Here is a 25,651-nt window from a genome sequence, read left to right on the forward strand (position 1 = left end):
GTGTTTTGTTGTGCATTCTGCACAAGGTGATTTTGACCGTGAGTCATTGACGACTCGTAACACGTGGTATGTCTGGAAGAGAGTGGAAGAAATTTTTCATGCTATTCAAAATGTGTTGAATATAGAAGGACAAATTCATTTCAATGTTATATAATCTTACTTCATGTAAATGATATTTGAAACAAGTTTTGTTCATTTCAGAAAAAGGGGAGTTTTCATGTCGATAACTTAATGTTTGCTAAATAAAACAGTGTTTAGTTATTAAACTAATTTTTAAGTGATTAAGAATGAGCCGACATCCACTACTCAAAATATTGGACCTGCCTGTCGTCTATCACACGTTAGAGGATAGTTAAAATAAAAATTCCTATCGTTTATTCTCTAAGTGTACGCGAACAATCATCACGTTATTGGCAACTGTGTTCATTTAAATGAAATTTCTACTTAAGTAAAAAAATATTTTAATCTTATTCATTTATATTAAAAGGGCATTTTGTGATCCACAGCCTCATTCCCGACTTTTCTTCAAAAAAGTTGAGATTTTTATACCACTGGAAACCTCTGGCTACATAATGTTCATGTACCAAAAATTTCTTGCAGTTAGCAAAAATATCGTCAAATTTGAATTACGTTCTGGTATAACTCGCAAACGCAAAATTGGAATCAACTGAAATTTTGGGAATAAGCTTTTCTACTGAAAAATGTCATAAAAAGAGGATGCTAGGATCACGAAATCCTCCTTTTAGTTAGAATTATAGATAAAGTATGAAAAGCTACTAAATACATTGTAAAAAATATCGAAAAATAAAAGTTAGAAATATATACAAATTTAGATTCTATGTTCCTTGATTTGTTTAAAAATTACTCACTAACATAAGCACATCGAGCATTGGCCTACGTACTGTGCTACATGTAAATGGCCAAGAGCGAACTCACGCCTAGCTAGGTTAGGTGTCTTTTTTATTTTAACTTTCTGGGAGTTCAAAAACTATAACGCAAATTAAGGTTAGTAACGGTTTTAAATTGTTGCGATTTGGTAGTTCACAGCATCTTGTGAATGGTAGTGAGCTTTGGCAAAAATTGCATTGATCATTTCATAGCGAGTGTGTCGAAGAATTCAAATATCACAGATATACTTTTGTAGCTCTTGTGGTTCTTGAGTTATGTTGTAAAGAGGGAAAGAGGGCTGAAAAAACAACACTTTTGTAAAACGTACATAACTCATTAAAGGAAGTCTCCGGCAAGCACAACATAATACCTTATAAGAAAAATAATAATCAAGCACGAATCACATGGTTTTACAACCTCATAGTGACCATAAAAACGAATAAAAACATCCGTCTCTCAACACGCGATATTCAAAATTCACGGGCGCTGAAATTGTCCAGTGCAATGACGTCCCAGTATACAATGAAGGCTGACGACAATTGAGCACAAATAACTATTATGTCATTGCACATAGACAATTTCGGTGCGGGAATTTTGAATATCGCGTGTTTAGAGCCGGCTGTTTTTATTCGTTTTTATGATCAATATGAGTTTGTTTTAAATAAGACCATGTTATTCGAGCTTGATAATTATTTGTTTAATATATAAGGCATAATGTTATGATTGCCGGAGACTCCCTTTAACAATAATAAATCAAGCAAGTTGTCAAATTATATGATTTGTAGAATGAACTTTTCCAAACATGTTATTTTTCAATAATAAATTGATTTAGATAATGAAAATCGACAACAATACCTAGTCTGCCCTTAAGTGAGTTAAATTCTATCCTGAATTCATTGTTACGTTTGGCGCATCGATTCATCGGGTAGTGTTGGGTTATAAGATCTTTCGCCACTTTCTGCGTTCCACCACATTATTTACAAATCATTGAAAGAGCCATATGTAACTCTTCTTTAAATGCAGTCGGAGGCATATGTATTGCATTGGGTGAAGGAAATGAAAGGTTCATATCCCATGTATCGAAAAAGATTACCCCAGTATCCCTAAAGTATTCTTTCATCATCTTCGCAATCTCATACGTAAAGAAATCAGATCGTGATACCGTCATGTACATGGTCTGAAACTGTTCAGGGGGTTGTGACATATGTGGCCCTTTTACTACTATCGGTACACCTGGACATCGCTTTTGAAATCTCGTTATTGCATATTTGATTTTAATTAGCCTATCTAAAAAAGCACTGTGTGACCATTGAAGGAAGTGTATGCCAAAACCTAGCCAAATTATATAATCACATTGGTTTGCACCAAGACTGTCCAAAACATCAACTTCAAACACAGAGAGATGAAAATGTCTGGGAGCCCCTACTCTAATCTGATGAAATACGAAATTTATAGTTAAATTGTAAGCACTAATGTGTACAAATCTTGGAATAGAAGAGGGGGCCGCTCTCTCGTCTTCGGATTTTTCTCCGAGAAGAAAAGGCGCATCTAGTATTTTACACAAGGCCACGTATAATAAATGCATTGTAGAATCCCCATAATATAGATTCGTTTATTACGGAGACAATTTCCAACATCATGTTTATCCCCAAAATGAGAGTTTTTACAGGCAAGCGATCTCCAGCGTGATGCCTCCCAGTATCCCGAGCTGCTTCTAGCATTGGACTGCAGGATGTCTTTACATAATGGCAGCTTTGACGGAACGTTTCCTGAAAATAAGTAAGACACAGAAATACAGAATATAACATGACCACCGGCTACCGTTGGTTGAATCGCATTCCATTATTTAGAACAATAGAAACCGGCTCCAACCGGACGGAACCGCAAGGAACGATTTCATCCCTTAATTTGTAACACAAAGCGTGGAAAAAAGTGAGAAGCATCAGTCCATTTGCATTCTTGATTTAGCCTTCGCACATAGGCCACAATATGCTGTTGTGTAGTACTATTTGACTTGGCATATCATGATGTTGCTAATGTAACCAAGGTTATCTTTGCCGCTCAAACGATAAAACTAAGATTAGTTTTTTTTTCCTATGCCCCTAATGCTTTGTCAGTCAAGACAGGACCAAGAATGCGTTTGCACGACAAGAAGCCACACCGTAAGGCGTGGGTCCTTCTACCTTCGTTATCTATCCCTTGCAGCGCACTCTCATTATAATAACCATGTGACCTAATCCAACCCTAGCGACGTAACATGATTAATTACCATAACGATGGGTCAAAACAATTTTTGAATGTATTGCTCCGCACTATTCGCTGTCGAACTACCATAGCAATAGGTACAAACAATTTTTGATTATATCGAGCTGATCACTTGCACCTGTAAGATTATACCATTGAAAAGAGCGGTATTGTATTCAATCTATGATTGCAGACATTGTGAAGAGTGCAACTTGCTTGTAGTGCAGTGCGATATAATCAAAAATTGTTTGTACCTATTGCTATGGTAGTTCACTTCGACAGCGAATAAGCATGCTATACTCATCACCTGTCGAGCCTGTGCATGTGTGCAATCATAGATTGAACACAACACAGCTCTTTTCAAAGACACTAATCGTACAAATTTTGATTCCTTTAAATACTGTTTTATTATGAGAATTAGTAGTTACTGAATCCGAGTTATCACACGGCGTACTTTAACTGCTAACCCGTATCCTATCCCGTACCCAAACGCTTAACCTTAACCTTTAACCCTTAAACATCCATAGCAGATTTTTATAAAAAGAATGTGAATATAGTCTGCCTTCAAAGTCTGACGGGCCGGGGAATTCTGATGTCTGTAATTAGCTCTTGATCCAGTGATCCCTGAGTAAAAGAAACCCAAGCAAGTGACTAGTAAAGAAAATGTAAGGCCAATCCCTGCCTGGTTAGACCATTCTGTAAAAAATTAATACCACTCCTAGTACAGAGCTTGCTGAAGGCAAGCTACACTATCACTAGGCAAGCTACATAAGTCACCAACCAGCACTTCCCTGTCACCAACAAGTAGGACCACTATGCAGTATTACTGTCTGCCCACAGATATTGGTCTACCCCACCCACCAGCCAACCGCTCAAGTCCGCAGCCGATAGTGTCAGAGGGCATATGGCATGATTTTTAATTTTTTCTTTTAATTGGATGGAAAAAAGGCCGGCTTTGGAGCAAAGCTAGTCTGTAATATTCCCAGGTATAATATCGGAAAACAATTCAATTTTGGCCTATCTCTAATTTCGATTAGATTGCGTCATGCTCGCTGTTTTGAATCGGTTAATGGAAAGAGACTCAAAGCAGTAACCTGATAGTAATAAGTAATTTGGGAATTCGAGAAGACAATTTTAAAGCTTAAATCCTGTTACTTTACTTTCTGAAATTGTTGTAATAAAAGTGGAAAATGTTTTCGAAAACTTACCTTTGTGTAAATCGATGTATCTTGGTCCGAGGGTTATCAAGGAGTATTTTTTGTGTACACTGCATAACAGATGAAAGGGTAGAGCTTGGTTATTGTATTTTCGTTTTCATAATTATGTGACGTGTCATGTCAAAAGGAGACACTTTTGGGCAGGTTCGTAAATGGAGAAATAACCAAAAATCTGTCAGGGGGTGACTTTTTTACAATTTGGGTTTGTTGCGAATTTGTGATGTTATTAATGTTTGAAATATTGTCTGATAGTTTCGGACCGGAATATAACTGGCATCTTGTATTTTTTGAGACATTTTTCAAGGTAATTCTTACTCTCAACATTGTCAATAATATTTTTAAAGGCCGATATCTCAACCCATCCCACCCCATCAGGAGTATCCACCCATTTGAAACGGAGAATATAAGAGATTTTGGGGTGTGACTAAATATAGGGGGTATAGTTACAAGGAAGGGGTATTTTAAAGAAAGGAAGGAAAGGAGGAAAGAAGGAAAAGAATTTTTAGAAAAAAGTGGGCGATTCGCCTCTATCCCCTATCAATACTGTTTACACAATACATATTGTATAGGGACACGTCTAAAAAGCGGACATCGCCATCGTATCTTGTCAGGCAACTTCTAGCCCCTGTCCTGCACGCTCAATACCAAAATGTACGGATAGGGTAATACATATTTTGTGTAATAACGCAGGGCTAGCCAGGGCATTCGAAAGGTCATTTGAAGCAGAAAAAAATATATATTGAAGGAGCCATACTTTACTACCACATTTTATCAATACTCTAGTATACTATACTGATAAATAAAAAAAAGGCCTAAATAGTATGAAACCTACCCTGTAAACAAGAACTCGTTTCCATGCAGTAGTTTCTTTACTTGGTTATCCTGGTTCTCCTGAATTTGCGTTTTGTTGTTCGTTTGCTCTTGTCCGTAATCGATCAAATTTTTACAAGATAGGTTTTTTCCTGGCATATCGCACAGAAACAAATGATTGCCAAGAGCTGTGGGGTGAGTGTATTCACATTTATTATACCAGTTCTCTGATGTTGATGCAATAGTGCAAATCGATGTATCTTCAGTGTTGCCAGATATATAAAATCCAGTAAAGTAAAGACGACATGTTGGCCATATATTGTATTTAAGATACTGCGCAGATTCACTGGAATGAACAAGTGTTATATTGATCATAGATTTGGCGCTCCATGCAGCTATGAAATACACACTGTAGGTGCCATTCGAGTAATCTTCAATTCTCCCTGAAGTACTGTAATTCCCCGACTTAGAGGTTAACGTTGCTGTCCACAAATCTCCTCCGCCCAGCTTTCGTTGACCGTTCTCATCTCGTGCTGTTATGAGTATATGGACAAAATCGCCATTATCAGTATGGATATTTCCAAGGATTTCATACGATGAAGTTACGGGACTTGTACTACCACTGGAGTTTCCGCGTATTCCATTTTCAATGATATCTTCATTAACTGCAAAAAACGACATGTTCTTGTTGCGAAGATTTCCAATTTCAACAACACCCGCACTGTCGAGGAAGATAGGATTATCTGTTATTACCTGAAACAACAAAAACATGGATACGTTACTAAAGTCGCAACAGCAACAGGAACAAGGGTTGGTACACTATGGGTCTTTTTGTCTTTTCAGTTTCAGTTTTCATTTTTGTATACGTTTACGTATGTCGTGTTTAACTTTTCTTATTTCTCACAAACTTGTTTTCGTATGTCATTGTTAATATTCTGAAGTGTTAGGTTCCTAGGTGTGACCAATCTTTTTTATTCTAGCCTTTTATCACTTACTAAAGTTGAAGCAAGTGAATTGTTGTTTTCGTTTTGATAAATTATGTTAATTTCTGACATGAAAACTTGAGATGAGAGGATTGGTGCTAATCTTGACGAAAGAAATGTCTAATTTTTACATCTTAAAATCGCGTTGTACGGCTTCATTTGACTTGCGTTTGGTATATAGACACTTACGCCTATGCGTGAGTGGCTCGTAAAAATAATCTGGCATCAAAATAAACTCAACCCAGAAAGTATCGAAACGATTATAGATGGTCATATATATCGGGAACTGAAATATATAGCAAAAACGTATTTAATGTATATAAAGCGCAGCTTTCTCCTGCGCATTTTGATACCTCTTTTGTTGCCCTACATTATCATTTGGTCGAGTTACGGGCGCTTGAGTGGCTTCAAGTCGGATTTTGAAAGCTGCACTTATGCGTTGTTCAGAGCATGCGACGACGAATCCAGGGAGTGATAGACAGTGATGTGGAGACACCAAGTATTGAGATGTCAGCAGAAAGAGTTCATGAGATAAGTCAGAGATAAGTAAAGGGTAGCAAGTATTGAAGTTGGAAGTCGAAGGAGTAAAATAAAGTAAAGTTCATGGTTAAGTAAACAGAGCACATCGGTGTCCTTTGGCTTGATTTTGTGTGTGTGTGTGTGTGTGCACGACGAACGCAATTGGCTTGAATAGGAGCTAAGTTCAACTTTCAAAATCCGACTTGAAGCCACTCAAGCGCCCATTTAACTCGACAATATTAATGATATCGTACAGCAACAAAAGAGGTATCAAAATACGCAGGAGAAAGCTGCGCTTTATATACATTAAATAAATTTTTGCTATATATTTCAGTTCCCGATATATCTGACCATCTATAATCGTTTCGATACTTTCTGGGTTGAGTTTATATACTAACCATGTTGCCAAGTAGTAAACAAATTGGTACTTCAAACTTAACATTGAATTCAAGTTACAGATCAACTCACTTAATCCCATGCGTATTCGTTTCTGAACAATAGACTTACGAAAACTGAAAAGATAGAAACCCTTAGTGACTCCACTTCCACCACACAGAAGGGTAGGGGAGAGTGGGGTAAGTTGAGCCACTTTTTACATTTACTTTCACTACGCTCAAATAAATAAAGCAGGACCCAAATGCAGTGTTACAAATGAAACATATGTATGTTTACTTGGTTAGGATACCACAAAATTGTAATCAATATTTTGCACTTTCGCACAGTGAGACGCCAAAAATCATTTGCAAATTGGCTCAACTTACCCCAACGGTGGGGTAAGTTGAGCCAGTCGCGGGGGAAAGTTGAGCCACCATAGAAATGCACAGTATATGCCATAGCTGTGGAATTCAATTTTGCCTTTTTTTTTAATTGTTGTTTTCAGGTATTTATTTCAAAAAATAGTTTGATATAGAAGTAGTTTGATCTAAATATTGCATACAAGTAATTTCTGACAACATTTTACTTTGAATAAAATAATCGGGGAAATTTCTGCAGGTTTTTCCTATGCTCAACTTGCCCCATGGCCTGTGGCTCAACTTACCCCATGTGATCCTTTTTGTCAACAACCAAGCCTCCCACCTGAATAAAACTTGTTACAGTTGTAAATAGTTTTCTAAAATAGTGTTCATATATAACATCCTCAATACCCAGAATGCTATCATTTTTGCCTTTTTCTTTCTGGGTGAAACATGAAAAAAATTGGTTTTTGCCAAAAGTTCAACAAAAGTGCAAAAAATGAACTTTCTAATGCCATTTTCTTACCCTATGTGCAAGTGATTCCATATTACACTTGAGAAGCCTCCGTTATGTCATATACAAATAAGTGGAACTGCAAAGTAAGATAAGTTTTTAATTTTCTTTCTAGAGCGGGTGGCTAAACTTACCCCCTGGCTCAACTTACCCCACTCTCCCCTACGTAATGTATTGCCAACAAAAATTCTTGTCATGTTGTACAAATCTTTAATTAATCCACACTTTCATTATTGTGATGTAGTATGGGGCAATGCCAACAATACGCTATTGTCTAAATTGAAAGTTCTTCAAAATACTCGGTCATATTCGTCGGTTTCCAACTGATGTTTTATTAAGAAGACTGAGATGGGAAAAACTTAATGATTGTCGTTTGAAACACTTTAATATTATGCTCTACAAAAGTTACTGGCAGTCTACCCTCAAATCTGTGCAATAGTTTTACTGTTTCTGACATTCATAGTTACTGGACAAGAGCTGGTTCTCAGGGAAATGTGGTCCTACCTTTCAATCGCAACACATCTGACAGTAGAACATTTAGTTATGGGGGGGGCTTTAGCATTCAACAACATTCCAGCTGCTGCAAAAGCACCACTTCCAGCCAAGCTTGAAACTTTTAAAAGAATTGTATCTTAATGCTACTTTCATATTTTTAATATATATTTGCAGAGCTCTGTTGCAAAAGCCCTCACATCCACTTTTGGCTGAAATTGAGATATTGACATGACATATAGTGGGGGTAAAAATACACATTTTGGTGGCTGTTTGACCTTCATACCACCTTTCCGTCCTGAGATATCGTATATTTCCCGTTTGGGAAATCTTAGGGAATTTCCTGAAATCTGAACTTAAAATTAATATAAAATTTTAGGAAAATAATTTTTTGATGTATAATAATAGCGTTGAATGATCTTTAACTATTAAAACCAAAAGGAACTGTTTTGGGGTCACTATGTTTGGAAACAATCATTTAAATTTTAAATTAACGAAAGCTGTAGCTTCGGAAATGCTCAAAATGTCATTTTGCCGGATTTAATTAATAATTCGTAATTAAAAAAGTAAATGAGATATTTTAATTTTTCTTTTTCATTTTGAAAGCATTAGTCAAGTTACATAAAGAAGTGTAAACAAATGTTGACATTGACATTATTGTTTAAAACACAATTTAATACATTACATTACGATTGTTGGGCCCGCCTTTTTAGAACATCCTGTATTGTACCCCTTAGACAGTTAAGTATTAAGGGACAACCACCCAACCCTTTTGTAGGGCGAGGGTTTCTTGGCGGTAAATGTGTAGGACAGGGTCATTGCAACATACCGTATGCGTAGAGACTGTTGTTGATATATTCCATAATAATTGCGTTGCAGTCAATGTAATTCCGCAAAATACAATGAGCATACCAACTCGGCTTCTCGGCATTATGGCCATGGTGAAATGCAAAGCAGTAGCATTGATACTTATAACATCGATAGCCTCCAAATTATTCCTTTACTGGAAGTGAGTTAAATTTTTGATGAGAAAAGAAATAGACTGAGAGTAATCATATAGACAACATCATGTACAAGTACGTATTATCGGAGTTCTTCTTAGGTACGGTATGTATCGTACCCGGGTATCGTAGGACTGGCGAGCGAGTCTAGTATTATCTGTTAAAAGCCCGGTGACACCATGGTGAAACCTCATTATAGAAATCAGACATGTCAATAGGTTATAAGAGGGGATAGCCGTTTGCTTGATAAAATCAATAGAACTGCCCAGGCGCGAACGAGGCCATATATAAAGAAAGTTTTCCTACTTCGCAACGCAATATACGCCGTAGAACAACACACTGAAGGGTCTATTGTTCTATTGTGTCCGATTTGAACGCTGACATATTGGAAAATGTTGCCAATCAATATTCATGAGAGTGTACATTCAACGTCCAGTTATCGAAATTGAGTGACATGTGTTTGGCAGGTGTGAAATATATCTGACTGGGTGTTTTAATTACGTAACGCATTAAGGCTTTGGCATCATTAAATGGCTGCCTAGTGCTGTTATATGCTTAGATTCTATAATAATAATAATTATTTTCTTTATTCATTCCTTTCCTTTCCTTTCTCTGCTCTTATTCTTTCTTATGCACACACTTAAGCAGTGGCGTCGATTTATTTTTGACATGGAGGGGGGGGGTAAGTATCCAGTACAGTGAACCTTATGGTACAAATGCGCGGGAAAATTTTAGCATAGGCCTATTGAAACTAAACTGGTGAAATATGGGACAAAAATGGAATTAATTCGCACGAAGCGCTAAAAAATGGCAGTTTGTGGCTAAAATGATCAAATATGAGGTTAATTTTGACAGAAACCAATACACAGGCGTCAATATGGGGGGGGTGATTATATCAACCATCCCCTCTGGCAAAATATTGTGGGGATTTATCCCCAACTCCCCCCCTCCTCCGATCTACGCCTATGTAATTTCGAGCCATGTGACTGCATCACTCTCCTTCTACCTCTCTCTCCTTCTCCCCCTCTTCCTTTCTTTTTTATGTCATTATGTGGCTAAAATGGCCAAATATGAGGGTAATTTTGACAGAAACCAATACACAGGCGTCAATATTGGGAGGGGCGATTATATCGACCACCCTCCCCCTGGCAAAATATTGGGGGATTTATCCCCAACTCCCCCTCCCCCATCTATGTAATTTAGAGCCCTGTGACTGCCTCGCTCTCCTTCCCCCCCTCTTCCTTTCTTTTTTGTCTTCCGCCCTCCCCTACAATCTCGATCACCCATCCGCTTCTCCTCTTTTCACCTCTCGACCCTCCTTCACTACCTCAATTGGACCTGGCTTTTAAAATGGATATTTGTGATATTAAGAAATCCATTTGATTTTATTGAACAGGCCTATATAACCATGATAACAACATAATAGCTGCGAAGTAGTTAATTATAGAAAGTGACATAGATAGACCTATATACCTGGCAGCAATGACACGTTGTTACGGATAATCGATCAGCAACTCAATTGAATTTATTTAAATGAGGCGCCTAAATTAAGATGGGCGGTCAATAATTCTATGTCGACGGTAAAGTGTGTTTTTGTGTGTATGCGACAACTCGAGCACACCCTTGTGTGATATTATAACAAAAGGTACTTCTCGTCCATGTAGACGCTTTCACGTGACTTTCATTTGATCACTTAATGACAGTGGCCTGCCTATATAGCGTTAATACGCTGTCAGGTCAGTTACCGATTTAATGGCGGAAGCCCTTTGTCCCAAACAAAAGGTACCTCTCGATGAATAGCTTGGCGGAAACTCTAATAGGCACAAAGGAACAATATGCCGTAGAACATGTAGAAGTGACGGAGTTAATCAGATTAACTACCATAGCAATAGATGAATACAATATTGAAGACCCTAGTGGAAAAAAGGACTCGACCAGCATTTTGGCGAAAATCATAGTTATTTGTTGTTTTGAAGTCATTTAGGGACGATTTATTTTTTGACAAAATTTTTAGGCATTTGACCCCTTCCCTGTAGGGGTCACGTAGAGGTCAAGTAGGGGTAAAAAAATTCAAAATTATCAAAATTATCAACCATGTATATCAAATTACTCATTACGTTGTAAGGATTCCGAATATATATACTTTGCTATATGTTAGACGTATGGTTATGGAGATAATGACGAAAGGTCACTCAAAGGTCAAGTGGGGTCAAATTTTCAAAAACGTCGGATTTTCATGAGTAATATATCAAATTGTTCATCTTACCCTACCTTGCACATTACAAATATTTCCTTTGTTTGGCTGTATCTCAAAATCGATATTTCCGAGTTCCGACTGATTATGCTTGATCACATCACATATGTGACTCCTCGCCACAACTGAGCCCGGATGTCGCCAATCATCATTTTTGAGATATTCAACCAAAATATTCTGCTTGAAATTAGCTTTAAAATGATGTATATCATGTCTATAGTACTTGACATTTAAGTAGTGAAAAATCAATAAAACAGTCAATAAATCCTTTCTTTCCTATTGTTTATTGTTAAGTTCGATGGAGCATATCTCAATAGTGGCACTGGCGACATCCGGGCTCAGTTGTGGCGAGGAGTGACATATGAGAAAGATTTTACTTCCATGACTTCTTTCTTAGCATATTTAAGCTAAACTAGTGACGTATGGTACAAAAGTGGAATGAATTCGCGCGAAGCGGGCAAAAATTGGCACTTTTTAGGTTTATACTACCAAATATGAGGTTAATTAGGCCAGAAACCCATAATACAGGTGTCAGTGTCAACATGTTGGGGGTGATTGTATGGACCATTTTTTGGGGATTTGTCCCCCATCCCCCTGGGATCTACGCCTATGCCGATGATGGCTAATCGCCATTGGTGCCAATGAAGGGCGCGGTGCGGAGGGATCATGGGATTCGCACATAATTTTGTCGATCTTGCAAAATCACTAGTTCTTTGTGCACATTATTGTACCATAATGCCCATAATACCTGCCCAATATATTACGAACTGAATGTAGTTTTATCCCCTCTTCCCCTCCCCTCCCCCTTCTCTCTCTCCCCCTCTTTCTTTCCCTTCTCTCTCCCTTTCTTTCTTCCTCTCTTTCTTTTTTCCTTTTTTAGGGATCGCCAGGGGGGTGTCGCACCCCCACACCCCCTATGGCGACGGCCCTGTTGATTATACTCAGTGAACACGCTTTGCTCTACCATTTCGCTACGGACAGTTCAGCAGCATGGGCAAAGTGTGCGCTCTGTGTGGCGGATATAAGAATCTACACAAGTAAGTTGTCTATATTGTGTGATGACAGTATCAATTAGCCTAATTAGGTCCAGTAAGTCGAAATTGGGTATCAGAATTGGAAAAGACATTCTCAAAGCAAACAGGACTTCTGAAACCAAATCAAACACAAATGTGTTTACATCAGATAATGAAGATTCGGATTCTGAAAAGAAATCAATCTCAAAAGAAACCAAAGCAAACAGACCAGAAACTCCATTACCTGATCAAACAACACATCCCAAAGCAAATAAATCAGAACAAGCCGACCAAAAGGAAACAATTCCAGAACCAAGAAGATCAAATAAACTGAATTTGTAAACTGAAGTTAATTTTAAAAAGGGACTTATTTAAATTGACCAGGAAAATATGACAAAGATTAAGGGATGTGGAATGAGCGTTTGGACAGTATTTTTTGTGGGAGATGAAAACACACCAGAGATATCGAATTGCATTCTGAATACGAAGAAAGTCCTTCTGATATCAAATAATTTTGATTTTTTGAAATTCGCGATACAACACAAATTTTATGGCAAATTATTAAAAATTGATATTTTTGATATATAACAGTCCTCGAAGTAAACTTTAAAAATCTAATGGGATATGTACTTAAAGCGTATGTAGCTAGGAGGAAAAGCCGACGATCAATTGAAAATTTTGACCTTTCATATTGAAGATATACATTTTTTCCCCAAAAGCCGTAATTTATTTTGGTGTTTTTTGGAAAAAATCCATATCGTCAATACAAAAGGTCAAAATGTTCAATTGATCGTCGGCTTTTCATCCCAGCTACATACACTTTAATTAAGTACATATCATCAGATTTATAAAATTTACTTCGAGGACTGTTAAATATCAAAAATATCAATTTTTGATTATTTACCATAAAATGTATATTACATTGCAAATTTCAAAAAATCTAAACTATTTGATATCAGAAGGAAATTCTTCGTATTCAGAATGCAATTCGATATGTCTGATGTGCTCTAATGTCCCACAATAAATACTATCGAAACGTTCATACCCCATCCCTTAAGCTAATTGTAAAAAGTGAAAACAAGAAAGTACACATCTTAGAATAGAAGTAGAAAATTGTACAACATTATTAAATAAGAGTTCTTACACAGCTTACTTTAAAAATGTTTATCTATGAAAGTATAAACAGTACAATAACAGGAATTTGAGAGAGTATCATAAACACATTAACATAATGATTTTTGTAGTTCAGTAGACAATGCTTGTACAGGCATTTTCACAAACAATATTCCACAATTAACTTCCTTGACAGTGGTAGGACGAGACGATTTTAAATTATTAAAACCAAGTGCAGTTGGTAGTAGACCATGTTTTAGGGCAAAACATGGCTCACTCATGATGACAATTCAAATTCAAATTCAAATTTATTTATTTCCATATACATATAAAATACATATAAAAATTGTAAATCAAAACAAAACAGCAAACAAAAAACACAATATGGAGGAGTTGACTGGAAGGCCTGAATAAGCCAACCCCTAAACAAAATTCGTTGCAAAAATAACAAGAACAAAATCAAATGTGACCTAACATGCAAGGCCAATAAGACAAGACGAACAGTGCACAGAAAAAAAAAAAAAAAAAAAAGTTATTCATTAACTGAAATCATATTTCCTTTAAGCTGATTACGAAAATGTTTAACGGATTTGCAAGTCTTTTTTTTTTTTTATTATTTATACTGTTCCGAAAAGTGGGTCCAGTAGCTCGGATGGAATGATCAGAGAATGCTTTTTTTATTATTTGTCAAGTTGAGATCATTTACATGTCTTGTCTGGTAGCCGTGTATGTCAGAGCGCTTTGTAAAATAACAATTAAATAAATCAGGCAAATCATTCATAGAATATCTATACATAAATACGCCCAGTTCGAGTGAGTACATCTTTAACAGTTAGTAGGTTATATTTTGCAAATAAGGGTCCTGAATGACATCTGTAATGACTATTTGACACTGTTCTAATTACCCACTATTGTAATTTAACAAGTTTATCAAGATAAGTTTTACAGGTACTTCCCCAAATAAGTATTCCATAGTTGAGGTAAGGCATTACTAGAGTACAATAAAGAGTGTGTAAAATACAATAGTGTTTTAATTTGTTCATGACACCAATATTTCGTGCTAGTGTTTTGGAAACACAATCAACATGATGTTTCCAAGTGAGGCATTTGTCTATTATGATACCTACGAATTTGGTTTGTGTCACTCTGTCCAAACTTGTATCATCTAAAATAATATTTAAATCAGACTGTACATTAACTGTTGTTAAATGGGGCGTTCCTAATATCATGTAATTAGTTTTGCTAGCATTTACTGATAATTTGTTTGCTTTGAACCAATTGCTAAACTTCTTTCAATTCTTTATTTATAAAGACTATTCATGCCAGTAAAGAATGTTCAGTAATATTGTTTATTGTTTTCCATGTTTGTTTCATATTATTTTTGCTCTTGCTTCTCTTTGCTTTAGGAAGTAATGTATTTTACTTGTTTTTATATTCATTTGGCTTGATGAGTGAAGATATTGTTTGTACAACTGATTTTTCTTATTGATGCTTTTTAATAAACCATTTGTAATCCATGGCGATAATGGATCCTTCTTCTTCGTATTACTAGTACATTTCTTTAGTGGAATACATTCGTTATATACTGTATCAAATGTCTTGATAAATGTGTTATAATCAACATTGGCATTGTTATTATCAAGAACCTCTTGTCATTTAACATCTGATAGTTTTTGTTTAAATTTTAAATCATTATCCTTAGAATGACTTCTTTTGTAAGTTACCTGATGTTTACTGTTAGTGACAGATGGGTAGATTAGATTGTGATGAGTTGTTAATATAGCTGGTATAGTGATCACTTATGTCAGTAATTAAAATTGTAGAATTAATAATGTTTCCGTCGTTTGTTAAGATATTGATATAATATTGGATGGCTGAGCATGATACCATAACATATCGGATGAGTCATAAAAATATCGGACGAGCCAACGGCGAGTTCGATATTTGTATGACGAATCCGATATGTTATGGTATCATGCGAAATAAGCCATCCAATATTATCATTATTAGGTTTTCTTAACTCCTAATAACCCTGAAAACATAATAATGTCAATAATTGTAGCTGTCAATTCTGTAATTCTTGTTGGTTTATCAATTGTAGGTGTTAAAGAGTATGAATACATGAGTTCAAGGTAATCATGATAAACATCTAATAATCATTTATCATACTAAATAACACTTTTAAGATTGACTATAAACAAAAACTACCACTTATCCTAATATAGAAAGTTGGAATTATCATTATTTCATTGAATTAGGGTCAACAGATGCTCCAGTCACTGGAAGATCATGTGTATCCACCCCCGTTGCGGTGGGGGGGGTGTAGGCCAAAAAGGGAGGGACAAGTCTAAAGGGGGAAAAAGTGTTTTGGCAGGTCAAAAAGGTCAGTCATTGGTAAGTAAGATCCTGTTTGATTCAACTCATGATAATAGATTTAAAACTACTTGTGTATCTTACGTTTTTATGATCAACTGGCTGCATTCCTTACTGTAAAAATGGCATATTATAACATCAAGTTCACAAATGTTGTCAAAAAGTGTCATAAACCGTCTGACACTGTCTGTTGACTTCAAGCACATCGTATTGGTTAATTAAAAATTATCTATTTTTTAGTCAATATTAAAACACTTTTTTTTATACAAGGTATATTTTCTTACAGGACATTTTCTGAGAATTATTCAAATAACAATTTGGTAGCGTTATGATTTTCGCGTTATAAAATGTCAAAATAGTGTAAGTTTTCTCTGATTATGACCAAGAACTTAAGAACTAACAAACTATAACGCCGGTCGTGCGGGGCTCACAACTGGGTTACGGGAATTAATTGCAAAACACAATTAATATAAAAATACACGCAAGTATTTTACGTTAGTACACTGGCTCTCCTTTTAATGTTGTAATGCAGTACGTTTTCTCTAAGTATTACTGATATTCACCTGAATATCATGAATCGGTAAGGCTATCGAGAGCTACTCTCTCGGTTAAGACCAACGGTCTGAATCCAGTCTAGGATCTGACTGACTCTTCTTGAGTTTGGCACCTCTATTTATGTGTTTTTGGAGGCTCCCACGTCAGCAGAAATGTTGGTTAGGAAACCATTACTCAGCAGAAATTATGAAATTTGATGACGTGGAGCTTATAAATTTAGTACGTTCAAAACAATTTAATACATTTTCATAATTAACATTAACGTGTCATTTAGTGCCAGGGGAACTTATTTACCAAATTGTGAATATTCGTCCTTCATAACAAGTTATATAAATTCATGAATAGACCGATTCCTGATATCACATGTGGATTATCTTGTTAAATTGTATGAACCATAATCATAATTAGTAATCTTAACACACATTAACATGGCTTATCCGTTTGAATTGCCCTAAATCGGGTTACTATCACAATAGTCTTTGTTGCTCCATTATTATGAACACGGAAACTCTGGTAGAAAATATGTACCTATTGTTTGGTGTTTTTAACCAAAGTTGTAAACATCTATTTCCGTGAGAAAATCCCGGGGGGCACTCCAACTTTGGAGGTGACGCGTATGTAGGGCTGTTAAGACCCCCTTTTCAGCATCGCTGTCACCCAAAGACCCCATATTTTTTTACGAACACATGCTCTGTCCATGCTCTGTCACCCAAAGACCCCCTATTTTTCCATTTGATCTGTCACCCAAAGACCCTTACAAGTCCAATTTGAACATCAACTTTCATTTATCATGGATTTTGTTACTTATTTTGAAAAAACAAGGAAATTTGAAGCCATTTAGAACTAAATACTCAATTTTTGAGGTTTCTGTGGCGCTTTTTCGGCTCTCACCCAAAGATTCCATTTAAAAAAAGGTCATGTTCTCACCCAATGACCCCATATTTTTCACATTTTGCTCTCACCGAATGCCAAAAATCATGCTCTCACCCAATGACTCCATATTTTTTACATTTTGCTCTCACCGAATGCCCCTTAGTGCGAAAGTGCCAGCCCTACACCTATATCCATTTCATATTGAAGTGTGCCCCCCGGGGAGAAAATACATGATCTAAATGAAAATAACTTGGGACTGAAGAATTTGTTGGCCTAATTTGTTTTATGATCTATTATGATAAATTTAACGAACTGGCAATGAACTTCCCGTTACAATACCTATTAAAGCCTTAATGTACGATCTTTTTTCAGAATATACCTTTATTATTTTTTTCAAAACCGATTTTTGGCATATTTGTAATACTTACACATGTTCCAACTTACATCTATGAGCAAACTGTCAAATTCGCCCTTTTTGTAGTAAAACGGGATGATTTTTCTGTTGGTCCGACATATTATCATAATTTTCAGATTATGATAATATGTCGGAACGATCGCAAATCTTAGTCTGTACAAAGCCAGTTTGGTTACGCTCAATCCACACAGTGTATAGTGGTTAGGCTCCCACCACACATGTGGAGGGAGCGTAACCAAACTGGCTGCGTAGGAGACTAACTCTGAGGCCGCACTCGGCATCATAATCCAAAAAGTGCGAGATACTTCGAGTGATAGAGTTGTAGTTTATGATGTTGTTTCTTTGCAAATTTCCAATGTTCAGAATGTTTTTCGATGCCAAATGTATTGGGAACTTTCATAATGATTGCATATTAACTATTTTATCATTGTGGAAGGAAAAAAGAAAAATCTAAAAATTTAAAAAGATCGTACATTAAGGCTTTAGCTAACTTTAGTCCAACTATAGAGGTTAAACTTAGGGAGGGATCCCTTTAATCTTTTCTTTTTCTCCCTTACTCATAGCAAAGTCCAAAAACTCAACAGCAGGTATCTAATATAAGATACATGCATTTGCCCTTAATAGGATCTACAATATTATAGAATTAGGTATGTAAATACCAAAAATTTCCTTCTCCGTAGAACTAATCTCCATAGTTAGAATACGGAACTAAAGGTGTTAAGGGTGAGCCCCGCTCAACCCCTTTGCAGGACGAGGGTTTACTTGTTGTTAAATATGTAGGAATCGTTACAACATACCGTATTCGTAGAAACTGTTGTTGATATATTCCATAATACTGCCATTGCAGTCAATGTAACTCCGCAAAACACAATGCGCATACCAACTCGATTTCTCGGCATTGAGCCCATGGTGAAGTGCAAAGCAGTAACCATACTCATTGACAGCCTCCAAAACATTCCATTTCAGGAAGTGAGTTAAATTGTTGATGAGAAAAGAAAGTAGCTCGCATGTTATGTAGCTAGAGCCCGATGTGTCAGTTGTATTTCAACATCATATAGGTCGACAAGTCCAAATTGAGTAATACTCAATGCCTTACGCGGTGTACTTGCCATGCTCAAGAGCGCACTACACCAAATCACTACGCAAAAGGTGCAATGATAATGAGTTCTGGTAAAAGTAAATATATCTGTTGGAAACAATGTGATGCACACCGTCATCATCCCTATATCTTCGTGTCAAAAATTGCCGTGATAGTACGATGAATCCTCATGTTTTTCAACATCTACGCATGGTGATTTTGTTCGAGATAGGCCGAGCGACTCAGGCTAAGCATACGATTTGAGATTCCCACAGAGCCTGCCACGCTGTTTCTATTCTATGTTTTTACGATTTTCGCATGATCAGTATGGCTGGCCGTAACCGCCACAACGTGGAGCTGCTACGCGTAGCTTACTTTTCGCTTCGCGGAGCTAAATTGACCAATCATGTTATATCTTTTCATTACGCGGAGCCAGTGGATGCATCCTCGTTCCAGAGAGAGAAAACTCTTGCCAAAATTAATGTTTACTATGGGGATTTTAAATAAATCGAATGTAAATAAACCACAACCAGTTGTACAGGATCAATACCATTGTTTGATTAGTGTATAGTCAATGTTACCCTGCATGCATGTGTCGTGTGTGTGGCGTGTTTGTTTGTTTGTTTGTTTGTCTACTGTGTCAGGCCAGGATCACTGACACCCACGGTACTGGTACTGTCATACTATCACGGTGATCATATTGTTGAATGTTGTTGACTTTTAAATAATCATGATGCAGTCATGTCTACAGTAGAATTCACCACGACCTTTGAAGGACTTAAACCCCATTAAAAGCTATTAAACCAAGACAATTCTTGAAATAAAATATATAAATATTAATCCGCGATGCTAAAAGGCCCGCCGATTAAGAACTGATCAAAGTGTAGATCATCGTCAAATGTAGCATCGTTTTCCTCATCATTTTTATGGTTACTATGGTCATCATCTTCATCATCATCACAGTATAGAATACCGAATTAAAAAGACTAGTTTGCGTCTGACGTCAGGGCAAAGGCGCGGCGTGATTGGTTGCTGACCTGCGCGATATTTTAATTTGAAAAATACCCCAAAATGGGCGCACATTAAAACTATTAGGGGTACCACTCCTGTCTTTTTAATAATATTCTTTACATTTTCCTCCTTCATTTGACATCACACAGGGGTCCCACTTTTTGTTTTGTTGTTTTTAAGATATTTAATGTAAAAAAGACCCATAAAAGCCCTTCTTAATACATTGATATATTTGTACATTTTCGTTCAAGAAACAGTGTTTTGGCCATTATGGCCTCTTTGCTGTCACCATCATCATTGTCACTAGATCTCTAGATAATTATATTTTGGAAATTTTATGTTATGTTACAAAGCATAAATTTGGATACTGATCTGACAGTTTCACATGACATGCTTAATACATGTACTTCATAGTTATTGGTATCCAGTCACCTTAAGGAGAGGGTTTAAGACGTGAATTAATTGGTAGGAAATGGAGTATGTGTCTGAGAAAGTTTAGGAAGCACAATATTGCTACCTTGATGAAGCCGAACACCTCCGTGAGGAAGCTACTAGTACACTCTAGAAATCAAATCAACTCTTTGGACAAACCAGACAGTTATATGATATTCCCCGTAAAAAATGTGACAGTATACGTGGGATAGAGTCGAGTAGATACCTTTTGTTTTTCCTCCTTTGGTGTTAAGTTGCCTAAGTTATGACTAACTTTTTCATCAAAAATGACAGGTGCCCAGTTGCATCCTTGAGTAATAAAAGCAATATGAGGTCAAAGGTCATACAGGGGTCAAAACTCAAAATTGCTCCGAGTTGGTTAAAAGTATTACTAAAATTTTCACAGGTCAACATGATTCAGAAAATATATAGTTTGACTTACCTGCGACCAATGAGTCTGGAGTTATTAGCGAAAAGGTCAAAGGTTGAAATTTGAGCTCAACATGGGTCAAACATCAAAGCTTTATCCGCTTTTGATCAAATTGGTTTCAACATGTTTGTTTTGTTTTAATAATTCAGAAAAAGAATAGTTTTCACTAAGTGTGACATTTCGTGAGCTAGTTAACGCGGGAAAATACGCCACAACCTATTTGACCCAATGCGCAGTAACTGTTTTTGCAGTGTTACCATGGTAACGAAATATCGTAGGTAGCGCAAACTATTTCTTTTCTGAATTCTTATAACAAAACAAACATTTTGAGACCATTTGCAGCAAAAATTGGGTAATTTTTCTGTGCTTGACCCACATGGAACTCAAATTTCGACCTTTTTGCCAATAACGCCAGACTGGTTAGTCGTAAGTAGGTCAAACTATATATCTTCTGAATCCTTGTGACCTGAAGAATATTGTGGAATAAGTTTAAACCAAATCGGAGCAATTTTGAGTTTTGACCCATGTATAAACTTTGACCCTGAAATTCTCGAAATGCTCAAGGCACAGAGGAGAGAGAAAACAGAGAGCGTACCGCCAGTCAAAGTCCCCGTGTATTGTATACGGTGAGTTCTCGCATATTCATAAGGGCCGATTGTTCGATTACCTGTAATGATGCCACTTGTAATTGAAGCAAACCCAGTGAATAAATGAAACACGGCAAGCACATTATAGTACTGATCTTCACCTGCGACATCCTTAGTAATAATATAGATTTCAGCTCCAAGAGCGCCTATTGCGATGCCAAACAAAATGGACGTCAGGCTCATTCCCACAAGACTGGTGAATATAGTCGTTAAAATTAGCGACACTGCTCCCAGACATGATGACGAGTACATGATATGTTTATATGTCAGTTTCTTATTCAGGAATGGAAGACTCATTCTGATTATAAGTACACCAATTCCTGCACAGCTTGCCACTGTCGATGATTCTTTTAAAGATGATCCATTTGCAACAGCAAAGGACACAATGTAGATAAGCCATCCGTTGAACACATACCCATACACAAATCCAGGCACCAAAACACGAGCTAAGAATGGCTTATTTACAAACAAACTTAGAATCTTGTGCGACGAGTTTGTTGAGTCTTCAATGTTTTTCATTTTCAAATCGGCGACATCAATTGATTTGTTAATCAAGGGTAAAGTTTCTATTTTGTTAAGTTTTTTAGGTATTTCTGAATGTAATAGAGCACCAGCTGGTATGGTATGTAAACCAATTCCACATATCAGTAATAGTGCACCACGCCAGCCGTAAATGACAAGGAACATCTGCGTCAACAGTGGCATGATTGTGATTCCAATTGCGGTTCCACAACAGTATATGCTGACAGCTATTTGGTAGTGTTTATCAAAATAATATGGCAGCACACATAACATGATGTTTTCTTGCATCAGTAGAAAACCTGTAAAGACACCACTTTCTTGGCTCATTATTTTGCCATTACATATTTCACTATAAATGTTTGTGCATCAAAAAAGAAGAGCAATAATCTGTGGGGCATTTGACATACTGGACCAAAGTCTCATTTGGTGAAGCAGATTTGAAAGTGAAAAATAGTGAGGAAACCTGTGTTCCACCACTAACATTAAAAATATTACAAACTGCTATTAATAGTAAGTTCTCAGCACAAGTACATTATACCAGTACATAACATTTGCCGCTTGTTTAGCCTTCCCAAGTAGAAAATTGTGTTTGGCGTTATTATGAGCTCTAGACTATATTAAATGCATGAAAAATAATATTAGGAAATTTTCTTCCCCTCTCCCTGAACATGCTAATCAAATTCATTACCTGCTAACAGTATTCCAATCAGGAATGTGTACACACTCTCGGCACATGCGCAAACTATCAACCCGACATTTGAGATAATAGCACATCCAACCGCTATAACACGAGGTCCTAATCTCATCAATAAGGCATTAGTGGACAAACCTGAAATGTAAAAAAAATGGTTATTAGTATTGCTGTAAGGCACCATTTATAATTTGGTCCTATAGTACTATCGGTGTCCGGTTGGGTACTGATGACTCTTTATATCATACCCTGGTGATGTAATAATTTGTATCAAGTATAATAATTAACATATTTTGCATAGTGATGTCGTTTGTCATTTAAATAAAACATGAAAGCATTGTTTACGATAGAAAGAGCCATCGGTACCTATCGGGCACCGATAGCGCTATAGGACCAAAATAGACATCATGCCTTACTGGTGTTAGTGCCTTAGTGGCACCATTTGCTGGCAAAGGTAGACAGATTCACATCATTGATTATAGAGGGTGTCCTTTATAACATACTAAAATGTATCATCATGGCATGCCATGTGAGCAGAAATTGGCAGTGTGCTTTACTGTGTAAGCATATGGGGGAAAATTCAAAAATCCAAAATTCAACAATCCATTATTCATTGTTATCCTTTACAAATCCCATGTTGTAAAATCTCTTTATGTATGGTGTATTCACAGATGCCAATAAATAACCACACACAAGCAACTGGACATCATGAAAGTAATGGGAAAATGTCGAATCATGCTAAATGGCAAGCCATGATTAAGAGGTGGACAAACTTTTTATGATCCAAAAACTTGCAATTGCCGATGCAAATTTGGTCAATAAAAAGGCGACATACTTTTGGTCATAACTAATTATTTAACCCGCAGACATGGTTGAACCATCATTTTTGAAGGAAAATTGTCATCTTTCATTCTATTGCATTTTGAAGGAGATATAAACTTTATGATTCTACCTAACAAAGGATGATTCAGAGAGATCGCCTCTACTAACGTCACGAATACGATCCATGATTATATTTCTCATCGGTGGTGTGAATTTCTTATTGACATGGGGGATGGGGTTAAAAAATTCTTGAAGTATAGTGTATCTAGCATCTTTTGCGATATAATAAGCTTATGGTACAAATGCGCGCGATGAGCGGGGAAAATATAGCTATATTGACGCTAAAATAGAAGAGCGCATATGAGGTTAATTTGGTCAGAAACCAACATATAAGCGTCAATTCCCTAGTCCAATTGTAAACATTAACCTTTAACATTGCAACACTTCCTGGGGTATTTCCAAAATGATGTCATATCCACTTTACATAAGGTATTCCCAATCCATAAATAGTCCCGACTTTGTTTACTGTGATTACATGACAAAGGCGTTTCCCAACTTTCATGAGGTAGCTTTAAAGTGATCTACCTTGCTATTGAGATACAAAGATCAAAACTTTACCAGATATTTGTTCCTGTCATCTATATATGGATGCCTATGCACTCCCTGCGTATATCCTTGCTATCAGATTAAACGATCGCTCCAGGTTAAACGCTATGTAGGTGATCATTATTTTGTCAACAGCTTTTACACGATACTAGTATACGTATGTATCTACTCCAGGTACCCAGCAAACACAAAAACGTTTTAAATACGTTTATATTTGGGCTTTTGGTTTAGGTAAAAACGTTTTAAGGGGTGGGGTATGAACACATATGTCTGATGTGCTCTCATGTCCCACAAAAAATACTGTCGAAACGCTCAAAACGCTCATTCCAGAGCCCTTAATAACATTAAAATTTCGGGTTGTATAAAGGTCATGATAACGATCTTAAACGTTTTGTTTGAAAACACACTACAACAGTATTTTTTAAATGTTTTCAAAAAATGTTATTGTGAACTATTTTTGCAAACATTTTTACCAAATATTTTGTCAATACTAAAAATAACATTATGTTAAAATATTTGAACCCAGCAAACACAGAAATGTTCTTAAAATGTTTTTTCAAAATGTTTTACAGAAAACGTTTAAATGTCGGGTTATAAAAAGGTCATGAAAACGTTTTTAAAACGTTATTGCAAATATTTCGGGCAAACATTTTTCGCAAAATGTTTTTTCAACCCCCAAAATAACATTCTGTTTAGAATGTTTTGTATCAAGTTTTCAAGAATGTTTTTGGAATGTTATTAAAACGATTTTATACCCTTTATATAACCCGACATTTAAACGTTTTCTGTAAAACAGTTTTGTCTGCTGAGCAGTAGATTATCAAAAAATGTTTTTTAAGGTTATGAAAACGTTTTATATTCCTAATATACCCTTTCTATAACCCGACATTTAAACGTTTTCTGATAACCTTTTGCGAATGATGTCGAAAACGTTTTGTGTTCGCTGGGTAAGTATTAGCCATCAAAGGGGGTACAACATTCTTTTTAGGTACTACTCTCTATGAAAGGTTCGAAATATCTAAGGGGCGATTTCACAAAATTAATAATAAAGCTCGCAAAGGTCAATATCATTATTTTAGAATATGGTTCCATGAATACGAAAAGAAATGAAGACCTGAGCGCAAGAAGACCGTAAGTCCACTTGGCCCCCTCAACATGTATACACTAAAGTTACGTATAGTTTCTTAGGGTTTTGTAATGTTTAATACCTGTTCCAAGGTGAAAACATCATGAAAAGTTGTGAACGATTTGTTTTGGCCCCTGAACATGTATAAAACATTACCAAACTATACGAACCTATGTGCAACTTTAGTCTATACATGTTGAGGGGCCAAGTGGACTTACGGTCTTCTTGCGCTCAGGTCTTCAAATATATTAGTGTTACATGTAGGTAATTGAAACAAGCTTGGGTAGA

At 36.4% G+C, this 25,651-nt stretch overlaps 1 protein-coding gene across 1 annotated transcript; it reads right to left on the bottom strand.

The window, feature by feature from the left end:
- Positions 1-1,692: 1,692 nt before the first annotated feature.
- On the bottom strand, positions 1,693-9,567 carry LOC140143353 (NXPE family member 2-like). Its single transcript, XM_072165210.1, has 4 exons — positions 9,231-9,567; positions 5,182-5,912; positions 4,341-4,399; positions 1,693-2,657 (listed from the first exon to the last, which is right to left on the bottom strand). The coding sequence occupies exons 1-4, from the start codon at positions 9,339-9,341 to the stop codon at positions 2,437-2,439; spliced, it is 1,122 nt and encodes a 373-aa protein (XP_072021311.1). The 5' UTR covers positions 9,342-9,567; the 3' UTR covers positions 1,693-2,436.
- Between the last annotated feature and the right edge of the window lie 16,084 nt (positions 9,568-25,651).

This window comes from Amphiura filiformis, unplaced genomic scaffold (assembly GCF_039555335.1).
Source record: "Amphiura filiformis unplaced genomic scaffold, Afil_fr2py scaffold_21, whole genome shotgun sequence".
In the NCBI taxonomy this organism is placed as follows: Eukaryota; Metazoa; Echinodermata; class Ophiuroidea; order Amphilepidida; family Amphiuridae; genus Amphiura; species Amphiura filiformis.